The 17259-nt window shown below is 46.6% G+C and overlaps 1 protein-coding gene across 1 annotated transcript in view; it reads right to left on the bottom strand.

Moving 5' to 3' along the window:
* FGF10 (fibroblast growth factor 10) overlaps positions 1-9666 on the bottom strand; it is a 340476-nt gene extending 330810 nt beyond the window's left edge. Inside the window, exon 1 of the mRNA XM_069627240.1 lies at positions 8437-9666. Coding sequence (XP_069483341.1) covers positions 8437-8728 — 292 coding nt within the window. The 5' untranslated portion in view covers positions 8729-9666. The remainder of the gene's footprint in view (positions 1-8436) is intronic.
* Between the last annotated feature and the right edge of the window lie 7593 nt (positions 9667-17259).

Raw genomic sequence — 17259 nt, 5'->3', positions numbered from 1 at the left:
GCTGGGTAATAGAGAGCAGCAGTGAGCTTCAGATTACTCAGAGTTCAACGAATGATATTGACACCACAACCACCAGACCTTCAAATAATGTATGACAGACACTCACTGCAGTAAATTCTCCTTAACTACTTGTCATGTGGCAGTATGGGAACGTCGGATGGGCAGACATTGGTTGATAGTAGTTTTGATGAACTGAAGCCTTCTCTAAGCCACCAGTTATATAACTGATTGCTGCCCAAGGTCATCCTTCTAGGGCAGCGATCTCCAAACTTTTTTGGCCTGGAGACCCAGAGCAAAATGTGGGCAGGCCAGGACCCGCAAAAAATGCCAAATGGAAAGTAAGTACAAATGGTTATGAACTGTTGCGTGCCGTCGCCACTACCTGCTTCCAGTATAATCCCTGGGCTCCCCCACCTGCTCCCATCACAGTCTCTGGACTCCCTCATCCCATGCCTAGCCCAGTCCATGGGCTCTCCCCACCCCACCACAGATCCTGGGCTCTCCCCATCCTACTCCCACCCCTATCCCTTGGCTACCCCCATCCTGCTCCCACCAGAGTGCCTGAGCTCCTCCCACCCTGCTCCCACCATAGTCCTAGTGCCAGCATGGCTAGTGAATGTTTTAAGTGTAGGGGCATACATATTTCCCTCAGATATGCCATAGCGACCGAGCGTGGTAGTAGTAGTAGTAGTGCAACATAGCACATATTAGAAGAAAAATATGCATGAATGCAAGCAGTAACAGCAGGCCATATTTAGACTCGGTTAACAAGTCATTCCACTGGGAATACCGTTGTTGCTCTCTGTAAAATGTAGTTGCCCCATTGATGTTGAAAGGCTTCTGTAATCACTGTAGATTAAATTCAAAATCTCTCTTCCCTTTAAACTTCTTTGGTCTGAACACATTTATCTTAGTCTTGGAGTAAATTGTCTTATCATAATGTTGCTTCTGGGGGACACTGCTTCCTTCACTGTGTTTTTCGCCCTATGATTGTAAAGTACTCTGTTGCTTCCTAAAGCTGGGTCTCCACTCGACAACCCTAATAATAGCACATAGTAAGAGCCTTTCTCTTAAGCCATTATTAACGGACATTTCAAATAGATTTGTGAGCCCATTTAAGATTGGCCAAATCGACCTGTTAAGGCATATATTCTCACATTAAGTCCGGAAGCCATTGCCTGGTAGGCTGAACTGAGCACTGCGCTGGTCATTGTGCTCCTTTCGAATCTATGGGATTTCATCCAATCTATTACTGTGAAAACACTTTCATCGAATGCTTTGCGGGTTCTTCTTCGATGCCTGCAACACAAGTTAATGCTGATACATTTTGGAAAACTGTCAACATGCCCCCATATTTGCAGCAATTGCAGGCAGCTATGAGCACATTTCATTAGGACTCTATAAAGCACCAACAGGCCATGAAATGCAGGTTGTGCTTATATAACACACAATAATATGAAATATTGCATGCTCTGTCTTTACAAATCTCTGTGGGATCTCTCTCTGTGTTGATACGTGCACGGGCTGTGCTCTGTGGGCATGGGCGTAATTTTAAGTGGGGACAGCGGTGTTTGTCCCCCCCCCAACTTTCATGGCACACCATTTTGTCCCCATTCATTTGGCTGGGGAAGCTTTAGTTCAGAGGTCATGTCCCCCCCAAAATTTTCAGCAAAGTTACCCCACTGTCTGTGGGCCTTTGGGCAGCTCCTACCTCGTGTGTGAGAGAACATTGCGCAGGGTCCATTAGCCTTCTATGTATGGTTCTCTTCAATTTATGTCTCACTCTTTTATCATTCTATGCATCTACCTCCATGGGCGACCTCTTTGGCCTATCAGAAAGAGAAATGCATGTAGCATCTAAATCTAGGTATTGGAGCACAGCGTATTATCAGGCCACAGGCTCTGTCCCTAGGTGCCTGCTAAGAAGACCTGAACAATGGAAATCGCTGCTGCTTAAGAGGGGCTTGTCATAGTGGGCCAAGGTGCTGTGGTAGTTAAATTGCTACCTTTGGAATTTTAAAATCTCAATCCTAATCTGGACTATAGTTCGTCATTAACAATGCAGTGATTCTGGGCAAAGCACTGGGCAGAGAAACTCCCATCCTGTTTTGCTGTTGCTTCTTTCCAATCTTTTACTTCCACCTTTTAAAGAACTTTGAAAGTGAACTAATTGTGTCATTGTAGTGCACTAGTTATCTCTAGTCCCAGGAAAAATCTACCTTTGGAGTTTTGTCAATTTAAAACTAGACTAACATGGCTTGAAACCTTTCTTTGCAAATCTTCCTGTGTATCGAAGTGTCAAAATACCACAGGAAAATCTCTTCTGTGTACTCATTCCCAATTGACTTCTTATTATATATATACCCTGTCTCCTTAACTTGCTCGTAAACCACACAATATAGCGTTCTATGTGGAGCACATCACAGTCAAGATCATCATTCCACCGTAAAGATGTCCTCTCAAACGTGTGCCCCTGGTCCTTGGTTCCTGTCCTGTTAAATACCAGACCAAATCCTACATGGAATGCCATTGTTCTACATTGTCTGTACAGTGGCATGTTTTTGGCACATATAGAAGTTGAAAACTGGTTGCTGCTATGTCTCAAGGGTAAGAGAAGCATGACCTTTTCAAAAGATCCCTAAGGTGGCAAAATATGACTATTGCATACGCAAGTATAGTGCTGAACCACAGGGGTCCCGAAACACAGCATGACGCAACCTGCAGTGAAAGTAAGGAGTTATGGAATATGGAGAGTTTGCTGCTAAGCCTTGGCTGACCTTGTGATCCACTAGTTGAGCAGCAGAGCTAGGGCCGCTGGCTTAAATTACAGCAGTGGTTGGCTATCATGTTAATCGCTGCACTGTTGAGAGTTCACAGCTGTAGGTGTCTGCATGTTGAAGGAAAGCGAGGCAGGGCTTCAAAGTCCTCTCTGTGTTCACAACATAGACTGGCTTCACAGCAAAGGCTTTTCTTCTGTTCGTCGTATTTGTGCTCTCTGTTTTGTCATGTATGGCAGTGAATGTACAGTAACAATGCTAGGGACGTATGCACTGTTGTTGGTGATCATATGGTCGCTCAGTGCACCAACAGCAACTCATTATTGTTTTCATGGTACGCTATGGATGAAATACTGCACAACTTTCTTGCTGCGTTTGCAATTTCCTAGAAAAGATAGAAGGCCTATACAAAAGGGAAGATATGTATCTGACACACTGGTATGCTAATCCATCAGCATCATCATCTCAGAGGAAATAGTATGCAGCCTCCACTGCGGTTCTCCACCGGGGATGGTTAACGCACATGCACCGGCGAGACTCATGCTTTTCTGAAGCAACACGTTATGGGCCTGATTCCCAGAAGCACCTTTGACTGGGAAACCCCCATTGAAAAACACTTTCAATTCAGGCCCATTCTTTGTTGTCCCCCTGATTTGCACTATGATGGATATGGGTGTGCAGTACTTGAAAAAAAACACAGGACACTGGTACACCCCCAATTAGCACCTCTGCGTCACGGGTAGGTTAGCGCAAGTGCCCTTTCAAAATCCTCGTAGCATCTTCTGCACCCCTCACTCCTACCTCCGAGAGCCCACGCTGCTCTCGGGTTTTATCCAAATCGGGCCTCCAGTGTTAACTTTCTAGAGGCAGCCAGCCAGCCAGCCAAGAAGCCATTGTTTCCCATTAGACAGTCTTACCCTTATGCTCTTCTGTCAAAAGCACCTTTCATTAATTGCCATGATTTGAAATGTACCTCAAAAATGACAGACACTATGGGCCTCATTTACTAAAGCATTTTACAGGGGTGCCATCCCATTGACAACAGCTTTGCGAATCAGGCCCTATCTGTTCTGATTGGGGAGCACGGGTTAGAAACTCTCCTGAACATACACCGCTCTCAAAAAGCTTGTGGAAGCATGCCTCTGAAAAAAATCTAACTTCTTAGTGAAAACGGATACCAGTTCATAGGTCAAGCACCCTAATAGGTCACCCTAATTTGGTGGCCTAGTCGTCTACCCTGGAGCCATGCAATAGATTTGTTCCCATGCAATTACACAACATTTAGACAAAGTCTTAATGACACGTGTGCAAGCACACAATCTTCTCCAGCTGGAAACAATGGCCATTCCCTGATTGCACAACCATATGTGAAAGCAGAGGGGGCTCAGTCATGGGCTGTGTATATATATATATATATATATATATATATATATATATATATATATATATATATATATATATATATATATATATATATATATATATATATATATTTCTAAAGAGATAATCTGTTCACATAGATATGTGTGCCTGTAGGGTAGTATACTATACAGGCTCGCACGGGCTGTCAGGGATCTGCTTCTTGAGGAGACACACCCATTTCCAGTAAATAATCACTGGCGCTATTAAATAAAGTATTAGGCAGCTCGGTTTCTTTGATCTGGTACCCCAAACCCTAACAAAATGAATGTCTCTGCGTTAAATACCATCCAGTGGCTCTGTTCATTAAGGTAATGGACGCAAGGCAGTTTAGTCTCTGCACAAATTGGTATGTTTAAAGTCTGCGGGTTTATTTTACTGGCCCCTACATATAAACACTGCCAAATGCACCCGGGTGCATTTGACAACTGCAACTTCTAACATTGCCGCCTTTTGGCCACAAAACAGTTCTAGGGGACATTTCATTTCCAAAGTAAGCAGCAGGAAATGAGGGCGAGATCTTTTGCACTGTGTATTCTTGGAGGTTTTGCTAAACGGTTTGGGTTTGCATATACGTGGGGTCTCTTCGTCCCGTTTCACTCATAGTGTTCCCCCAGCCATTAATGTTGACGGGCGATTTATTTGCAGTAAAAATATCGGCATCGTCAATTAAATGCATTTCCTCGACTTTATTATTATAATGTTTTCGGGGGTGGGGTGGAAAGCATGTTTGGTTGTAAACGTTTATCAGCCCCCTCTCGACTCACACACACGTATATTGTAGACAGGCGTTTCTCGGGGGCTGGATAACATAGCGCTAGACGTTCTATACTACAGAATGGTGCGTTTAGTCCCCTCCCTCCCTTCCTCCCTCCCTCGGGTTTATGTAGAGAGCATCTGAGCCCGACTCCTGTCAGCCAGCCCCAGTGGTTCAACGGGAGGCGTTGTTCACAGTGCTCTGGAATCCCGCTCGCGCGCGCAGCGGGCTGGAGCCATTTACTGAGCCCACGCCAGGCCCTTCCGGGAATGCCAATAATAAAAGTATCGACCACACATTTAAAACCGCAACGCGGGGGACATGATTCACCAACAGAACGATGCAGTTGTTCTTTATTTGCAAATATGAAACTCAACACATTGTATACGATGACATGGGCATCAACAAAAATAAGCATTTGATTGGATAGAGTGGCCATGAGGTAAAATGGGGGAAGCATAACAGTCAAAGACACTGTGGCACCCAATACTTGCCACTAAGGGTAACAAATGAAATGTTCTGCTGTAATTGCTCCCCCAGTTGAATTTCTTCTCTCGTATAGGTACAGACTCAGTCCATTATGGCCCGTATTAAAAACGGGTGGTCTGTACCCAAGTGCCTAAGGGGTATTTCTACGTTTCGTTGATCATGGACACACTTCGATGTACCCGAGTGCTAAACGTTCACGTGGCTGTGCAACAAAAAATACCACATGCTGACAATAAATACATCAGACAAAACACTCGGTTGAGGAACGATGTAGACACACTCCAAGATACATGACCGAGGAGAGGCTGAGGACATAATAAAGTTAATTACAATAACAGTATCATGTATTATACAGCACGGGTCCCCCTCTCTCGTAATAAAGGTTTCTAATGGCAACCTCAGCGGTACTCGGTATGGAAAGGATAAAGGAGCTGGACGGCTCTGCCTGGATTCGAACCCGCGACTGCGCAGAATATGCATCTGCGTCATCTCCAGGTGCCTGGAGAAACTACTGGAAGGTATGAGGCGGGAGCTCCCGCGCAGCAGCAGGGCTACCTGGGTGACTGGCTCTGCGCCCTGAGAGAGCAGCACGATAACTCAGCGGTGGCATGTGTATGAGGTCGGCATAAATGTGGCCCAGATGTCTGCCGTGCTGGGGAGCCCGGGCCAACGCTTCCAGAAGCACAGGCCACAGCCACAAGTCAGCGCGCATGCTATTGACAGGCAGACACGAGGATCCGATTACCAGAAGGGGGCACGCGAAGACAAACAGCGCCGGGGCCTGAGCAGCGGGAGCCGGGGAAGCCCGCTCTGTCGACGGGCTCCGGGCCGGGCCTTCTGTCAGCGCCCCGAGAGCTCGTCACCGCCAAGCAAGCCACGCTATCAGCATATAGGATACAGGTCAAGCTCCGTGCAACAGGAGGCTCTGGAGCGAGGACTGTTCCGTGCCCCACAGTAGGGCCCACGCCACTGTGTGTTTCCAGGCTATCTCTGGAGGCGCGCGGTGAATGTATATCCAGATTAAGGGACTGGGTACTCCGCCCAACTGATAACTGATGAGAGAAATCCAGAATTAAATGAACTGTCAGAAGGCAGGCACCTACCCAAGCTGTGTGGCTAAATATTACTGATAGGGCGAGGACCACACAAAGCCCATGGCCTGATTTGGTTTACTCGCATTAGGGCACGAGGGGGGTCCTATTTCCTTTTGAAAACGTCCAAACCGTCGTATGCATGATGCTGATAAAGGTATAATGTATTCGCGACCACTTTTCATTTACATTTTGTTTTAGAAGAAACGTGTGTGCGTTGTTCATTTGTGTAACACGGTGCTTTCCATATGGCAAGACTCTCGAGCGTGGCCTCTGGCGTGGGGTCGGTCTGATGCCAGTGATAACGCTTGGGGTGACGTTGCTGTGTATCTGAGCATGACATGAGCGAAGTATGCGCGGTGGCAATCAGACGCAGTTTTAAAACCTGTGCTGTGGACAGTGCGCGTTACTGGAATCGGTTTGGCATGAGCCACTGCGTGCTCTAGGAGAACTCTGCGCGTGCTCACTGAGGCCTGTGACATTGGTGTAACACCATGTCCCACCCAGCGAGAGACACCCAATGGCGTTGGTCCAGATGTCATGCTATGTCACTAAGTACCACTCGCTGCAATGGGTTTGGCGTAGACTGTACATTCAAGAGCATTCGAAGTGGCGCTAGGCTAGGTGCTGGACAGTCCAACACGTTTTCTCTTGCGTCTGAAAAAGGGAACATTCTAGCGGCTAGTGTGTTGCGTGCACGTGTCCCAAGTAGATAACGTGAGGTGGCCACCGATTCTAGTGGCAGAAATGTGAGTGTGGTTTCTGTGTGCCAGAGTAGTTAGTTCCCAAGTGCACTGTGTGACGTAGTTACGGAGCGCACTGAATACTGAATAGGTTGGCGTGAGCCAGTGTGACCAAAATACGACCACAAAGTAGAATTTCAAAACGGGGGGACTTATATAACGAAAGAAGGGCAATGTGTGGTTACTTGGATAATCTGGTCATTGGAAACCTTTAAAAGATAGTTTTGCAAAATGCCAGTGTGTGACGGCTTCTACTGTGGTGTAGTCAGATTTTCAGAGTGCCAGTGTAGGGCTTTCCTGTGGCCTGCGTGACTCAAATGTTAAAGAAAGCACCCCACACCCCCCAGCCCCGCCGCCCCCAGTGGCTTAAGATGTGCCCGCGTGTGTTGTGAATGTTTGTGAACCTCTATAATTGTTAGAATGTAATACTAGAGGTGATTAGTAGTGCGCCATTATGTGTATGTGTGCGCGGGTGTGTTTGAGTGTGGCTGTGTGAAACCTGTCTTTCTACTATACTGCAGACAGCATGGCCAGAATATGATGTTGGATTGGTTTGCATTGTGTGTGCCCTGGCGTGTTTGTGTGTGTGACAGACAGAGGGACACTTCTACGTTTTCGAGGTCATATTGTGCTCTTGCGAGTGGTTTATAGTAGGGGTGCGTGTGTGGCATTGCGTAGGCGAGACTCGCTTATACTGCGCTGCGGTCACTGTGGCCGAGTGGGTGGTTTGTGGTGACCTCGAAGGCATTGCCTGTGCTCGGCTTCTTTCGTGGTGGACTGTTGCTAACCATGATCGTCTAAGGCATGCAAGACAGTAATCCAAACCAAAACACCCCCCCCCCCCGACCCTAAATCAAGCATTGTTTAGGGAACTGCCGTGGACGGGCCGCAATGGCAAGTTCATCGCCCTTCTTCCTTCTTACGCAGGCAGCAATATGCACGCCGAATTGGCAGCCACATTCAGACGTCTGCGGTGCGGTTCATTAACAGCGAGTGGCGCTAGGAACAACTGAGTGTTCAAATACAATGCAATTGGGGCACGCGCCCATTTTCTCCCATCTACAGACCCCTGGCTGTGCCCTCGCACAGCAAGTACGTATCGTTGTGTCCAACACGACCCCTGCGGGTGACTCTAAAGGGCACATGTGATGGGTACTTACTGTACGGGCAGTCCACTTTGGTGGTTCCGCTGACCTTGCCGTCCGCATCAATCTTGAGGAAGTAGTTGGTAACGCACAGGAGCCTCCTCAAGCGCACATCTCCTTCGAGGTGTTTGTAGCTGCGCACTTGTCGCCCGACCACAGGCACCGAGCTATTGGCGACCTCCGGCGACAGCATGTCCCTGGCCAGGTCATGGCAGGTGACCGAGAGGCAGGACACCCAGAGTAGCAGCGCCAGGCAGGGCAGCTGGGACAAGGCGGCGGCACCCTTCCTCAGTACCCATTCGCACATCGTTCTGGAGCTCGCGGCAGCAGAGAACGCCTCACAAGAAGAAACATGCTGGAAGGATGCTCACTGGTGGGAGGCAAGAGGGGGGCCGCCGGACACCTATCTCCCGCGGGGCTCGGACCTCGGATGAAGAGAGTGCACCAACATCCATTACTCAGGGGTCCAATCACTTCCAGGGAGCGGCTCTCCCCCAGTTACCCTTGGTGGCTGTCCTTAACCCAAACAATAAAACCCTGTTCACCAACTGGCCTCCTCGCCTCCGCACTTTTCTCCTGCAGTCAATTGTTTAAGGTGGTGCCACTGCCTTCCTCGTGATGGTGATCTCCACAGCCTGTCAGATGCCGCAGCTCAAGTGCGGCAGCGCGAGAAAGAGGGGCAGCATGTCCAACCAAAGGCACTGCCCACCGGAGCTCTGCCCGCACCTACGTGCTCTTTTTCACTGAACTCGGTCCAGCTGTACACCCTTCTTCATGTCAGACCTGGGACGGGCCGCTTGGCTGCGAAGACCCTCCGAAGTGCTGCTTTTGTTCTCGCTTGTGAACAGGTCGGGAGCCGCTGCTCGCAGGACTCGGCGATTACTGGAGCCAGAGGTGGGATGTTTCTCTGATGGGCACCGAGGTCAAGCAGCGGTGGACGTCTGCAGGAGTGAGGAAATCCTTCTGGGGCTGCGCGAGGAGCCGAGAGAGCTCTGCTCTGCAGACCAGCAGCCCCCAGTCTCTGCTAATTGTTGCTGGGCGCTCGCCTCCTCCCGCTGCCCACCAGCATGGCTCCAATTCGCAGTGTTTTCCCAATTCTGTTGTCTTCCAGCCTGAGCCGCTCCCTCTAGGGAGCCCCACTTTTTTTCTGAAAAAACTTGTTTTCTACACAGGCTCTTTTTTTGGCAGTAAAGCGATCGGGAGCCACCTGGAGCTTGTTGTTGGTTTGCTTTTTTGTGCTTCACTGCTGGAGAAGGGCAACCAAGTCCTCCTGAAGGGTGGAGGGGGTGGGGGGTAGATTAGAGGATGCTGGCTACGCAGAGCGGGGAGGGCGTTATTAGCATCCTTTTCCTAACCCCTGCCACTGGCAGCAGCTGGCACGGAGGTCTCCCCCCACTTAACGAACCGCTGCCTCGGCACTTCCGTCGCTGGAATCAAAAGTTCACACGTTACTCTTCGCCCTTCCTTCCCAAGGCGCGCATTTTATCGACCCCCTTAAATTCTAACTGCCCTCCCACCCCCATCCTTCCTAAAATGAAAGCGACGACTTTGACGCCCGGTTTCTAATTGCCCGCATGACTCATTTACTGAATCGGGCTTCCACTTCAAAGCTAGCGCTCTTTATTACCGGCGATTTCCCCATAAAACCCGCCTTAGCGTCGAGTGTCTGCATTTTTCATGCAATTTCCTTTGCAACTTTGCTATAAAGAACATATTTTTTCCATCATAACGTTTCCCCCCTGTCAAGCACAATTCCGTACAGCATCTTCATCCATTTTTTCCCCCAAAGTGATTGTGCTCAGTTTTTGGTTTCCCGGATATGCGATAACCTACAGAAAGTCCTTATGATAAGCAGCACAGATACGACGGCACGGGGTACTGAGCAACAACAAAGTGCAGCTATGCGTCTGACTTCTGACGCGCAGCCACTTTGGGAGCTGGCAAGAGGGATGGTACGAAGTGTTGGGTTTACGCTATGCCCATGATATTTGCAGAATGGGCATCCACTGAGTGTTCACAGTACAATGTTGCGCATTTTAGTTTTATTGTATACATGTTGCGGGTGACATTTACGTATAACACACTGGGAGGCAGACTTGAGGTCGGTGGTTACTTCTGCTTTATTGGTACAAGCAGGGGTCAAGTCCTAAAAAAACAACAACTGGGGGGGCTCATGAACATATCAATTGAACGTGGTGTCACCGGAAATTAGCATATCAAGACACCCTCATAAAAAAGTGGGGGGACTCGTCCACTCGCGTGTACCTTCGACTTGAGGCCTGGGTACACGTTATGTGCAGTCTTGACCTTGCCCTGATCCCGGTGCCCAGCACCCAGGCTGAACACCTGCGACTGACACCAACCAGCACTCGTAGAACAGCAGGACCTCAGTGTTCCACTCGTGACCTCAGACATGACCTCATACACTGCTGACAAGACACAGCACACCTTCCAACTTAATAATTCAACAACAGATAACATTGGCAGCAAGGTAATCCCAAAATGGCCTAAATACGAAAACGTTTCCATTGTATAATAGGTTCAATTAGAACCATGCTAAAATATCATATGACCTACGCTAGCTAAGATATCATTTGAACAATGTTAGTACATCGTACCTTGACCGTTTTACAAAAACAAATGGAAATTATTCTTGTTCTCTTACAATATTTATTTAAATGTTGCTATGTTATGTTAAAGGTTCTTATATCGTGCACTGTTGCCACCTGTGTGGTCTCTTGGCGCTCTGGTGGAACTGTAATGCAAGGACCGTGGCGGGTATGTTAGTAGGTCTCTGCAGGAAAAAGAGCAAGAGGGCTGTGATGTGCTGTTGGCAGGTTCAGTTCGGAGAAACCGGTCACTGAGCATAGGTGTGTTTTTCAATTGGTAGTTGCCATGTGGTGTGGGGATATATTATGTGTGGTTTGTTTTGTTGTCGTGGTGTTGTGCAGTGTGTGTGGTTTGTGATGCTGTAGAGCTATGGTTGTGCTTAGTTCAGCATTTGAGAAGTGTATGCAGAAGGGTGAGTTTTTAGTAGGGTTAGTTAGTGGCAGTACATTTTCTAGCCCCACTTTTCTGACTAAAGGCAACCTGTATCCCTTCCCCTGTCCTTCATTCTAGTGTGTAGCAATTACGACGCCCACACGTTCCTCCAGGAGTGATTTGCACCCTGTACCCTGCAGTCAGTCCGTGAGCTGCACGGTTTCAGCGTCCAGCCGCATTTCTTTGTGTTTCGAGTTTCACACACTCAGTGGTACGATTAAGTCGGACACATCCCTCTCCCCTGTTTCCACCTTTGGCCCTCTACCGGATGAGATACACTTCTGGTCTCCAATCACCCTTCCTAGTTAGACTCAATTTTTCTCCCCTGCTCTCCACTCTGGTCCGTCCCACTCCTTCATCCCGTTCGGAGCTGACGAGCCAGGTTTTTAGAAGTGTTCTACATTTTAGATGGTCCTCCATAATACGTATTTCTCTCGGGAGGGAGTTCCAAAGTTTAACAGCTATGCAAGAGAATGCTGATTGTAACGGCTTTATAACACAGCACACTCCAGCCAGGTACTGCTTTCCCTGACAATGAATATGGCACACAACAAAAACGCTTTCTATCGTTAATCAACCACAGGTTCTTTTATTTGAGTAGGCCCCCAACCCGTCTCGCACCCAACCTTCACAAACACCCCGTATCACAGTGGACAAGGAACCAGGCCGGTTTGTATCAATATGATATTTATTAATTTGATGGTTTAAAGAAAATAAAAGCAAAATCAAACAATTGGACACCAGCCACCAATGTTGTGGCAATACAAATGCAAAGATTCCTTCAACACAGTTAGTTCAAAATCCCCACAATTCACATGGATCTTTAATGGCAAAACAGGAAAAATGATTTTGAAGCGCGTGATGGTACTAAGGTTAAGCACTCCCCCTGCAACACTCACCCCAAACATCTGCTCACTTAATTCCTTTTGGATGGAAGGCAGTGGCAAGGAGTCAGGATAAAGAGGGGAAAATCGAATTTAGAAGTCAGCCCACCACCCCAAGATGGGAGACCAGAAAAGAAAATGAAAACCTGATTTATGAGCAAAACGGCATAATCAGATTTTACTTGTTACTCGCACATCATCTTACAACCGCGGTGGGGTGGGACAGCTGGAAAAGAAATTTGTGTTTCTACACTCGAGAGATAAGAAAGCTTACAGACTACTAAGCAGGCCACCAAGGCAACATGAACACAGGTAAGAAGATCGTTTTTTGGGGAAGAAAATAAATGCTAAAGAAAAATACACGCGGCAGAATGGAAATTCGTTTTAACACGGGACCTGTGATGATAGGCAGCCACGGAAAGGGCTTTGCTGTCAAAATTGGAAATCGGTTTCAAGGAGGAGGACAAAGGGACATAACGGATAGGATTCTGACAGACATGGATGGTTCTCATTGGGACTGCAGTTTGGGTTTTTCTATGGGACAGATGATAAATCAGAATTCATGCGAATGCACACAGCACACGTGCAAATTTGTTTTTTGTTACTCAGAGACAAATTCTATTGAAGCTATATTTTAATGACTATAGTTAATATGAATGGCTCTTTGAATGAGGTGGTTAATTTTCGAATTTCAACCAACTCACACCGGGAATCTCTTTATAGGGGAATTCATTAATTTATTTGAAAATAATATTAAGGATTTATACAGACAACTGAAAGATTAATAAAAGGAATACACTAAAATACACAGGCTAATGCAGATCCGTCTATGAAAAGTGAAAGCTGGCATTGGCCACAATTATAATAAAGTAACCAAATAAGAGACACTAATGGACACACCCCAGTAGGGAATGAGAGCAGGACCAAGTGCAAGTGATGTAAAAGACAAGGCTTTATATAAAGTTAAAATGGGGCATGCAGAGGACTCTTCTACTCCGAGAGCGCTGTGCCCAAACAACAAAGAATACATGTTATGTTACAAAAACACTTCATATGTGAAGTGTACTATAGGGGATACATTAAGTCGTGGTTATTGGACAAAGGGGACAGGACAGTATCGATGCTGTAGGCACCGGCTCCCGGATTGGTTGGTGCAGAGCTGGCAACTTCCTGGATCACACGGGTCAGCTGGGCGGGGCGCAGGTTCAGGCGATGTCCACATCGCTGTGATTTACTCTATCTAAAATTTGCCCTTTTGGTCACACATCTCTTAGCAGAATTTATAAATCCCAACATGCATTATATTTAGATGATTAAATGTTTGACCTGAACAATAAAAGTAATGGTATATGGGTCCAGGTGTCTTATCTAAGACAATATTTCAGTATCACATTTATCAAGTGTTTCCTTAGGTATATTAGGGGTGTTCTTACTGTCTGTTAGTACAAGGAGAATATATGGCCACACCTGGCATTAGTGATAGGGGGTGAACTGGAGCGGCACACAGGTGAGGGCCACACACCCATTACATCAAAAGAGGTGCGAGGTTAGGGGGCTTATGGTCTATATTTCTTTAGAAGGGGTCTGCTGGTGCAGACACAGGTTTGGGGAGATGGATGGTTCTTTCCAGGACCAGGCTTCAGCCCAGTCACACACAGGTCAGTGATGTAAAAGAAAGAAGAGAGATACAGTGTTTAGCTTGTTACAGTTCGCACCCAATGCTTCTGTGAGAACAGGACAGCTGCAAAGACGGCAGAGGGGAGGAGGTGGGGGTTGGCATGCTGGCTTGTGCGCAGGGAATGGGGGGGAGAGGTGCAGGCCTGTATTTACCTGTGGCCTATTACCATATCGCGTACGTTGTTGGGAATGAAGGGAGGCCTGGAAGACCCTTCCTCCCTTACATTCCCCCCTTTCGTTACTTAAGTAACGAATACTGTAACTCTCCCAAACGTCTCTGTTCAGCTTCTTCAGCTACAGCAGCGTCCCAAGCCAGGGTTCCCTTTCTTTGCATTCAGGCCTGACATACAGCCTTAGGCTCTCCCCCACCTCTGCATATTCATCAGGGGTGCACATCATGTAGATACATCCTGCATCCCCCTCCAGATCTACGCATACTTCATCATACCACTCCAACTCTTGGGGCTCCTTAATTGTTGTGTGCCAGAGTGGGTCTACAATATACACAGTGTTATAAATAGCAGTAATTGGATATTTTGGTTCTGAATCTTCTCCTGTTTGGACCTCAGCCTCGTGTGTTATCTGTACTACTCCTGCTGCACTACCCATTGTCACCATCATCAATGCACTGTTAGGAATAGACTATGCACAACACCTGAGTCCAAATTGGCACACACAAAAAATCTGCAAAAAAAAGACGATGATGGGTATCAGTAGCTTCACTGTCATTCCAAGCCATGTCAGGACCCACTCAAACAGGTTGTCGAACCATATGCTGGATTGCACTCCTCCTTCTTCCTTCATTCTTTCGCTGAGATTATGCACTGCTGCTATCACATGCGATAATGTCCCGTTATCCGCATCGGCAGAGGGTACGAGCGTGCAACATGCTGTCCCATTTTTTCGGCAAACACCGCTATCCATAGCAGTTTGCAGGTAGAGGACATGGCAGTTCTGAATGGTCATCAACTGCAGGGTTCTCCACTCCACTTTAATGACATTGATTCCTTCTTCTGTGTAGTTGGCCAGCTGGATGAGCCCCCAGTGCGTGATCTGGAGCCATTTTGCATTTGCTCAAGCTTGGATGCTTGGAATAAGAGACACAAAAAATGTCTCAGCTGACGTAAACTTGTTTGGATTTGTGCCAAAAGTCCAGAGGATTCTGTGGCAATGTAATTTTATGATCTTTGCTTTTGGGATACTGTGTTCTGTAGCTGTTCTTCAGATATAACAGCATATGCTGGGGGTTCTTCGGTTGTTGACGGGGGTGCCTGGGACATCTTTACTGGCACCCACTCCCCTCAGATGTGGCTTTCTGGAAGCACCATTAGGGCTGAATGCAGCAGTGCTAGAGCACAGGTGCCCCTCCATGACTTCGGAAGGTGCAGGTACGCCTGTTTGCCACACACCCATAAGTATCCATTAACGCTGCTGTTCCTTTTTTAATGTCTGGAATGATGAGTTTTGCTATTCTGTTCTTATTCATTCCTAAGGGCACTTTCCCTTCTCCGTGGATGCACTATTCATAAGATATTTCACTCTGCAACTTGATTGGTTTCTCGAGAGCTGTTACCTATGTGAGTTTGGCGTTGTGCTGGGACCATATTGGAGCACATGTGCTTCTGATCCATTGTAGCTTCTCGTCGGACAGTCCTCGCAACGCCTCTGCCTTACACGGTACTTGCTCTTAATGCCATTTTTTGTCAGAAAACATTGTCCCTTGTATTACAAAAAAGGGATCCTTAATGCAGGTTACTCCTTGTGTCTTGTTGTAGCATGTTTTTTCATTCTTCAGCATTTGCAAGGTAACAGTGTGTGCTTGATACGTGCTTTTAATTCTACACAGTGTAAGATGAATTAGACACTGAGCATCCGCAATAGGCGCCTCTTGTGGCAACAACGCCATGGGTGTTCCGAGGCATGGGATATCAAGGAGCACACAAAGCAGCTTTCGTTGGTAGCCTACTTTGCTATTGTGCTCATGTCTGCATACCGTTTGTTGGACTCGTGCGGGTGGCGCGGGTATTCTACTGTATCTAGACCCAGGCTGTGATATTCATCATACATTTTCCGTCCCACCACCCTTTTTCGGTTCCTGTTCTACCCCCTGGACCATTTTGTAGTTCTATCAGTTCCTGATATAGGATTGGGAATAGTCCAGCCATTACCTCCGCCTACGTTTCTTCACCTTGCTTCCCACCCACTTTTTCATGAGCCAGGGCAGGTGTTTGGTGTTCATCATTTACATAGTCGTTGCCTGAGGAAGTTAGTGTGGTCGTATTGAGGTCATCATATGGCACCGTATATGCGTGAGGGTTGGGGTCATTCATTTCTTACACCTTGAATTCATGCTCATAATAGTCACCTACGGAGTAGTTCATTAGTGGGTATCTAACAGTTTTATTCTTGTGCAGGGTAGTTAGGTTTGTCAGAAAATTGTGGGACCATATTAGCTTAAAACCATCCCAAACTAGTTGGGACCCTTCTTGTATTAGTTTAACCCCCCCTCTTTCATATCAATATATATGAAAGATATTGCCCAGTACAATACTAAACCAAAAAATGGTGTAAAAAAAAAAATTGCCGAAAAACAAATGCTGCACTCTTAAGAATATAGTCTAGTACTACTAATATTTCTCCTATAACTATCTACTGTAGCATCGCTGGCATTGAGAACCCTCGTTTCTGCCTTTTCAATGCCTACAGAGTGAGATATAATTATGTTAAGTACTCACTGCAGATTTAATTTGGTTGAAATCATCTACGTAGAAATATCTCATACACAATAATTTACATTTCATCTACCTTTTTCATATTATGTGATAAAAATTGAAAAAGAGAATGAGTGACTAGTGTGTGGCAAGGTTCTGAAAAAGAAAAAGAGAGAGATAGATAGAGAGAGACAGAGGGAGAGAGGGAGAGAGAGAGCAAGTGAAAGAGGGAGAGAGAGAGAGATAGGCAGTTTATTCTTGAAGTCTTAGACATATATACTCTTGTATTTTGCTAATATCTTTCATTTCTATGTACACCTTTACATTATCTTATGTACACCTTTTCTTCATTTATTGATTTTCACCTTTTATCTTATTTATCCTTTTGTCTGATTCTGTATTATTTCTCGGCATCATTATTCAGCTATGTCTGCATTGTTACTTCCTCAACGTTTCTCTCCGCTGTCACTACAACGCTGTCATATGCTTTTTCGGACTGATAGATGTATCCAGTATTTCAGCAC

Source organism: Ambystoma mexicanum, chromosome 6p, assembly GCF_040938575.1.
Source record: "Ambystoma mexicanum isolate Mex_15411 chromosome 6p, UKY_AmexF1_1, whole genome shotgun sequence".
NCBI classification, from domain to species: domain Eukaryota; kingdom Metazoa; phylum Chordata; class Amphibia; order Caudata; family Ambystomatidae; genus Ambystoma; species Ambystoma mexicanum.
The sequence above is the reverse complement of the archived record's forward strand: the minus strand, read 5'-3'. Positions and strand labels throughout refer to the sequence as shown.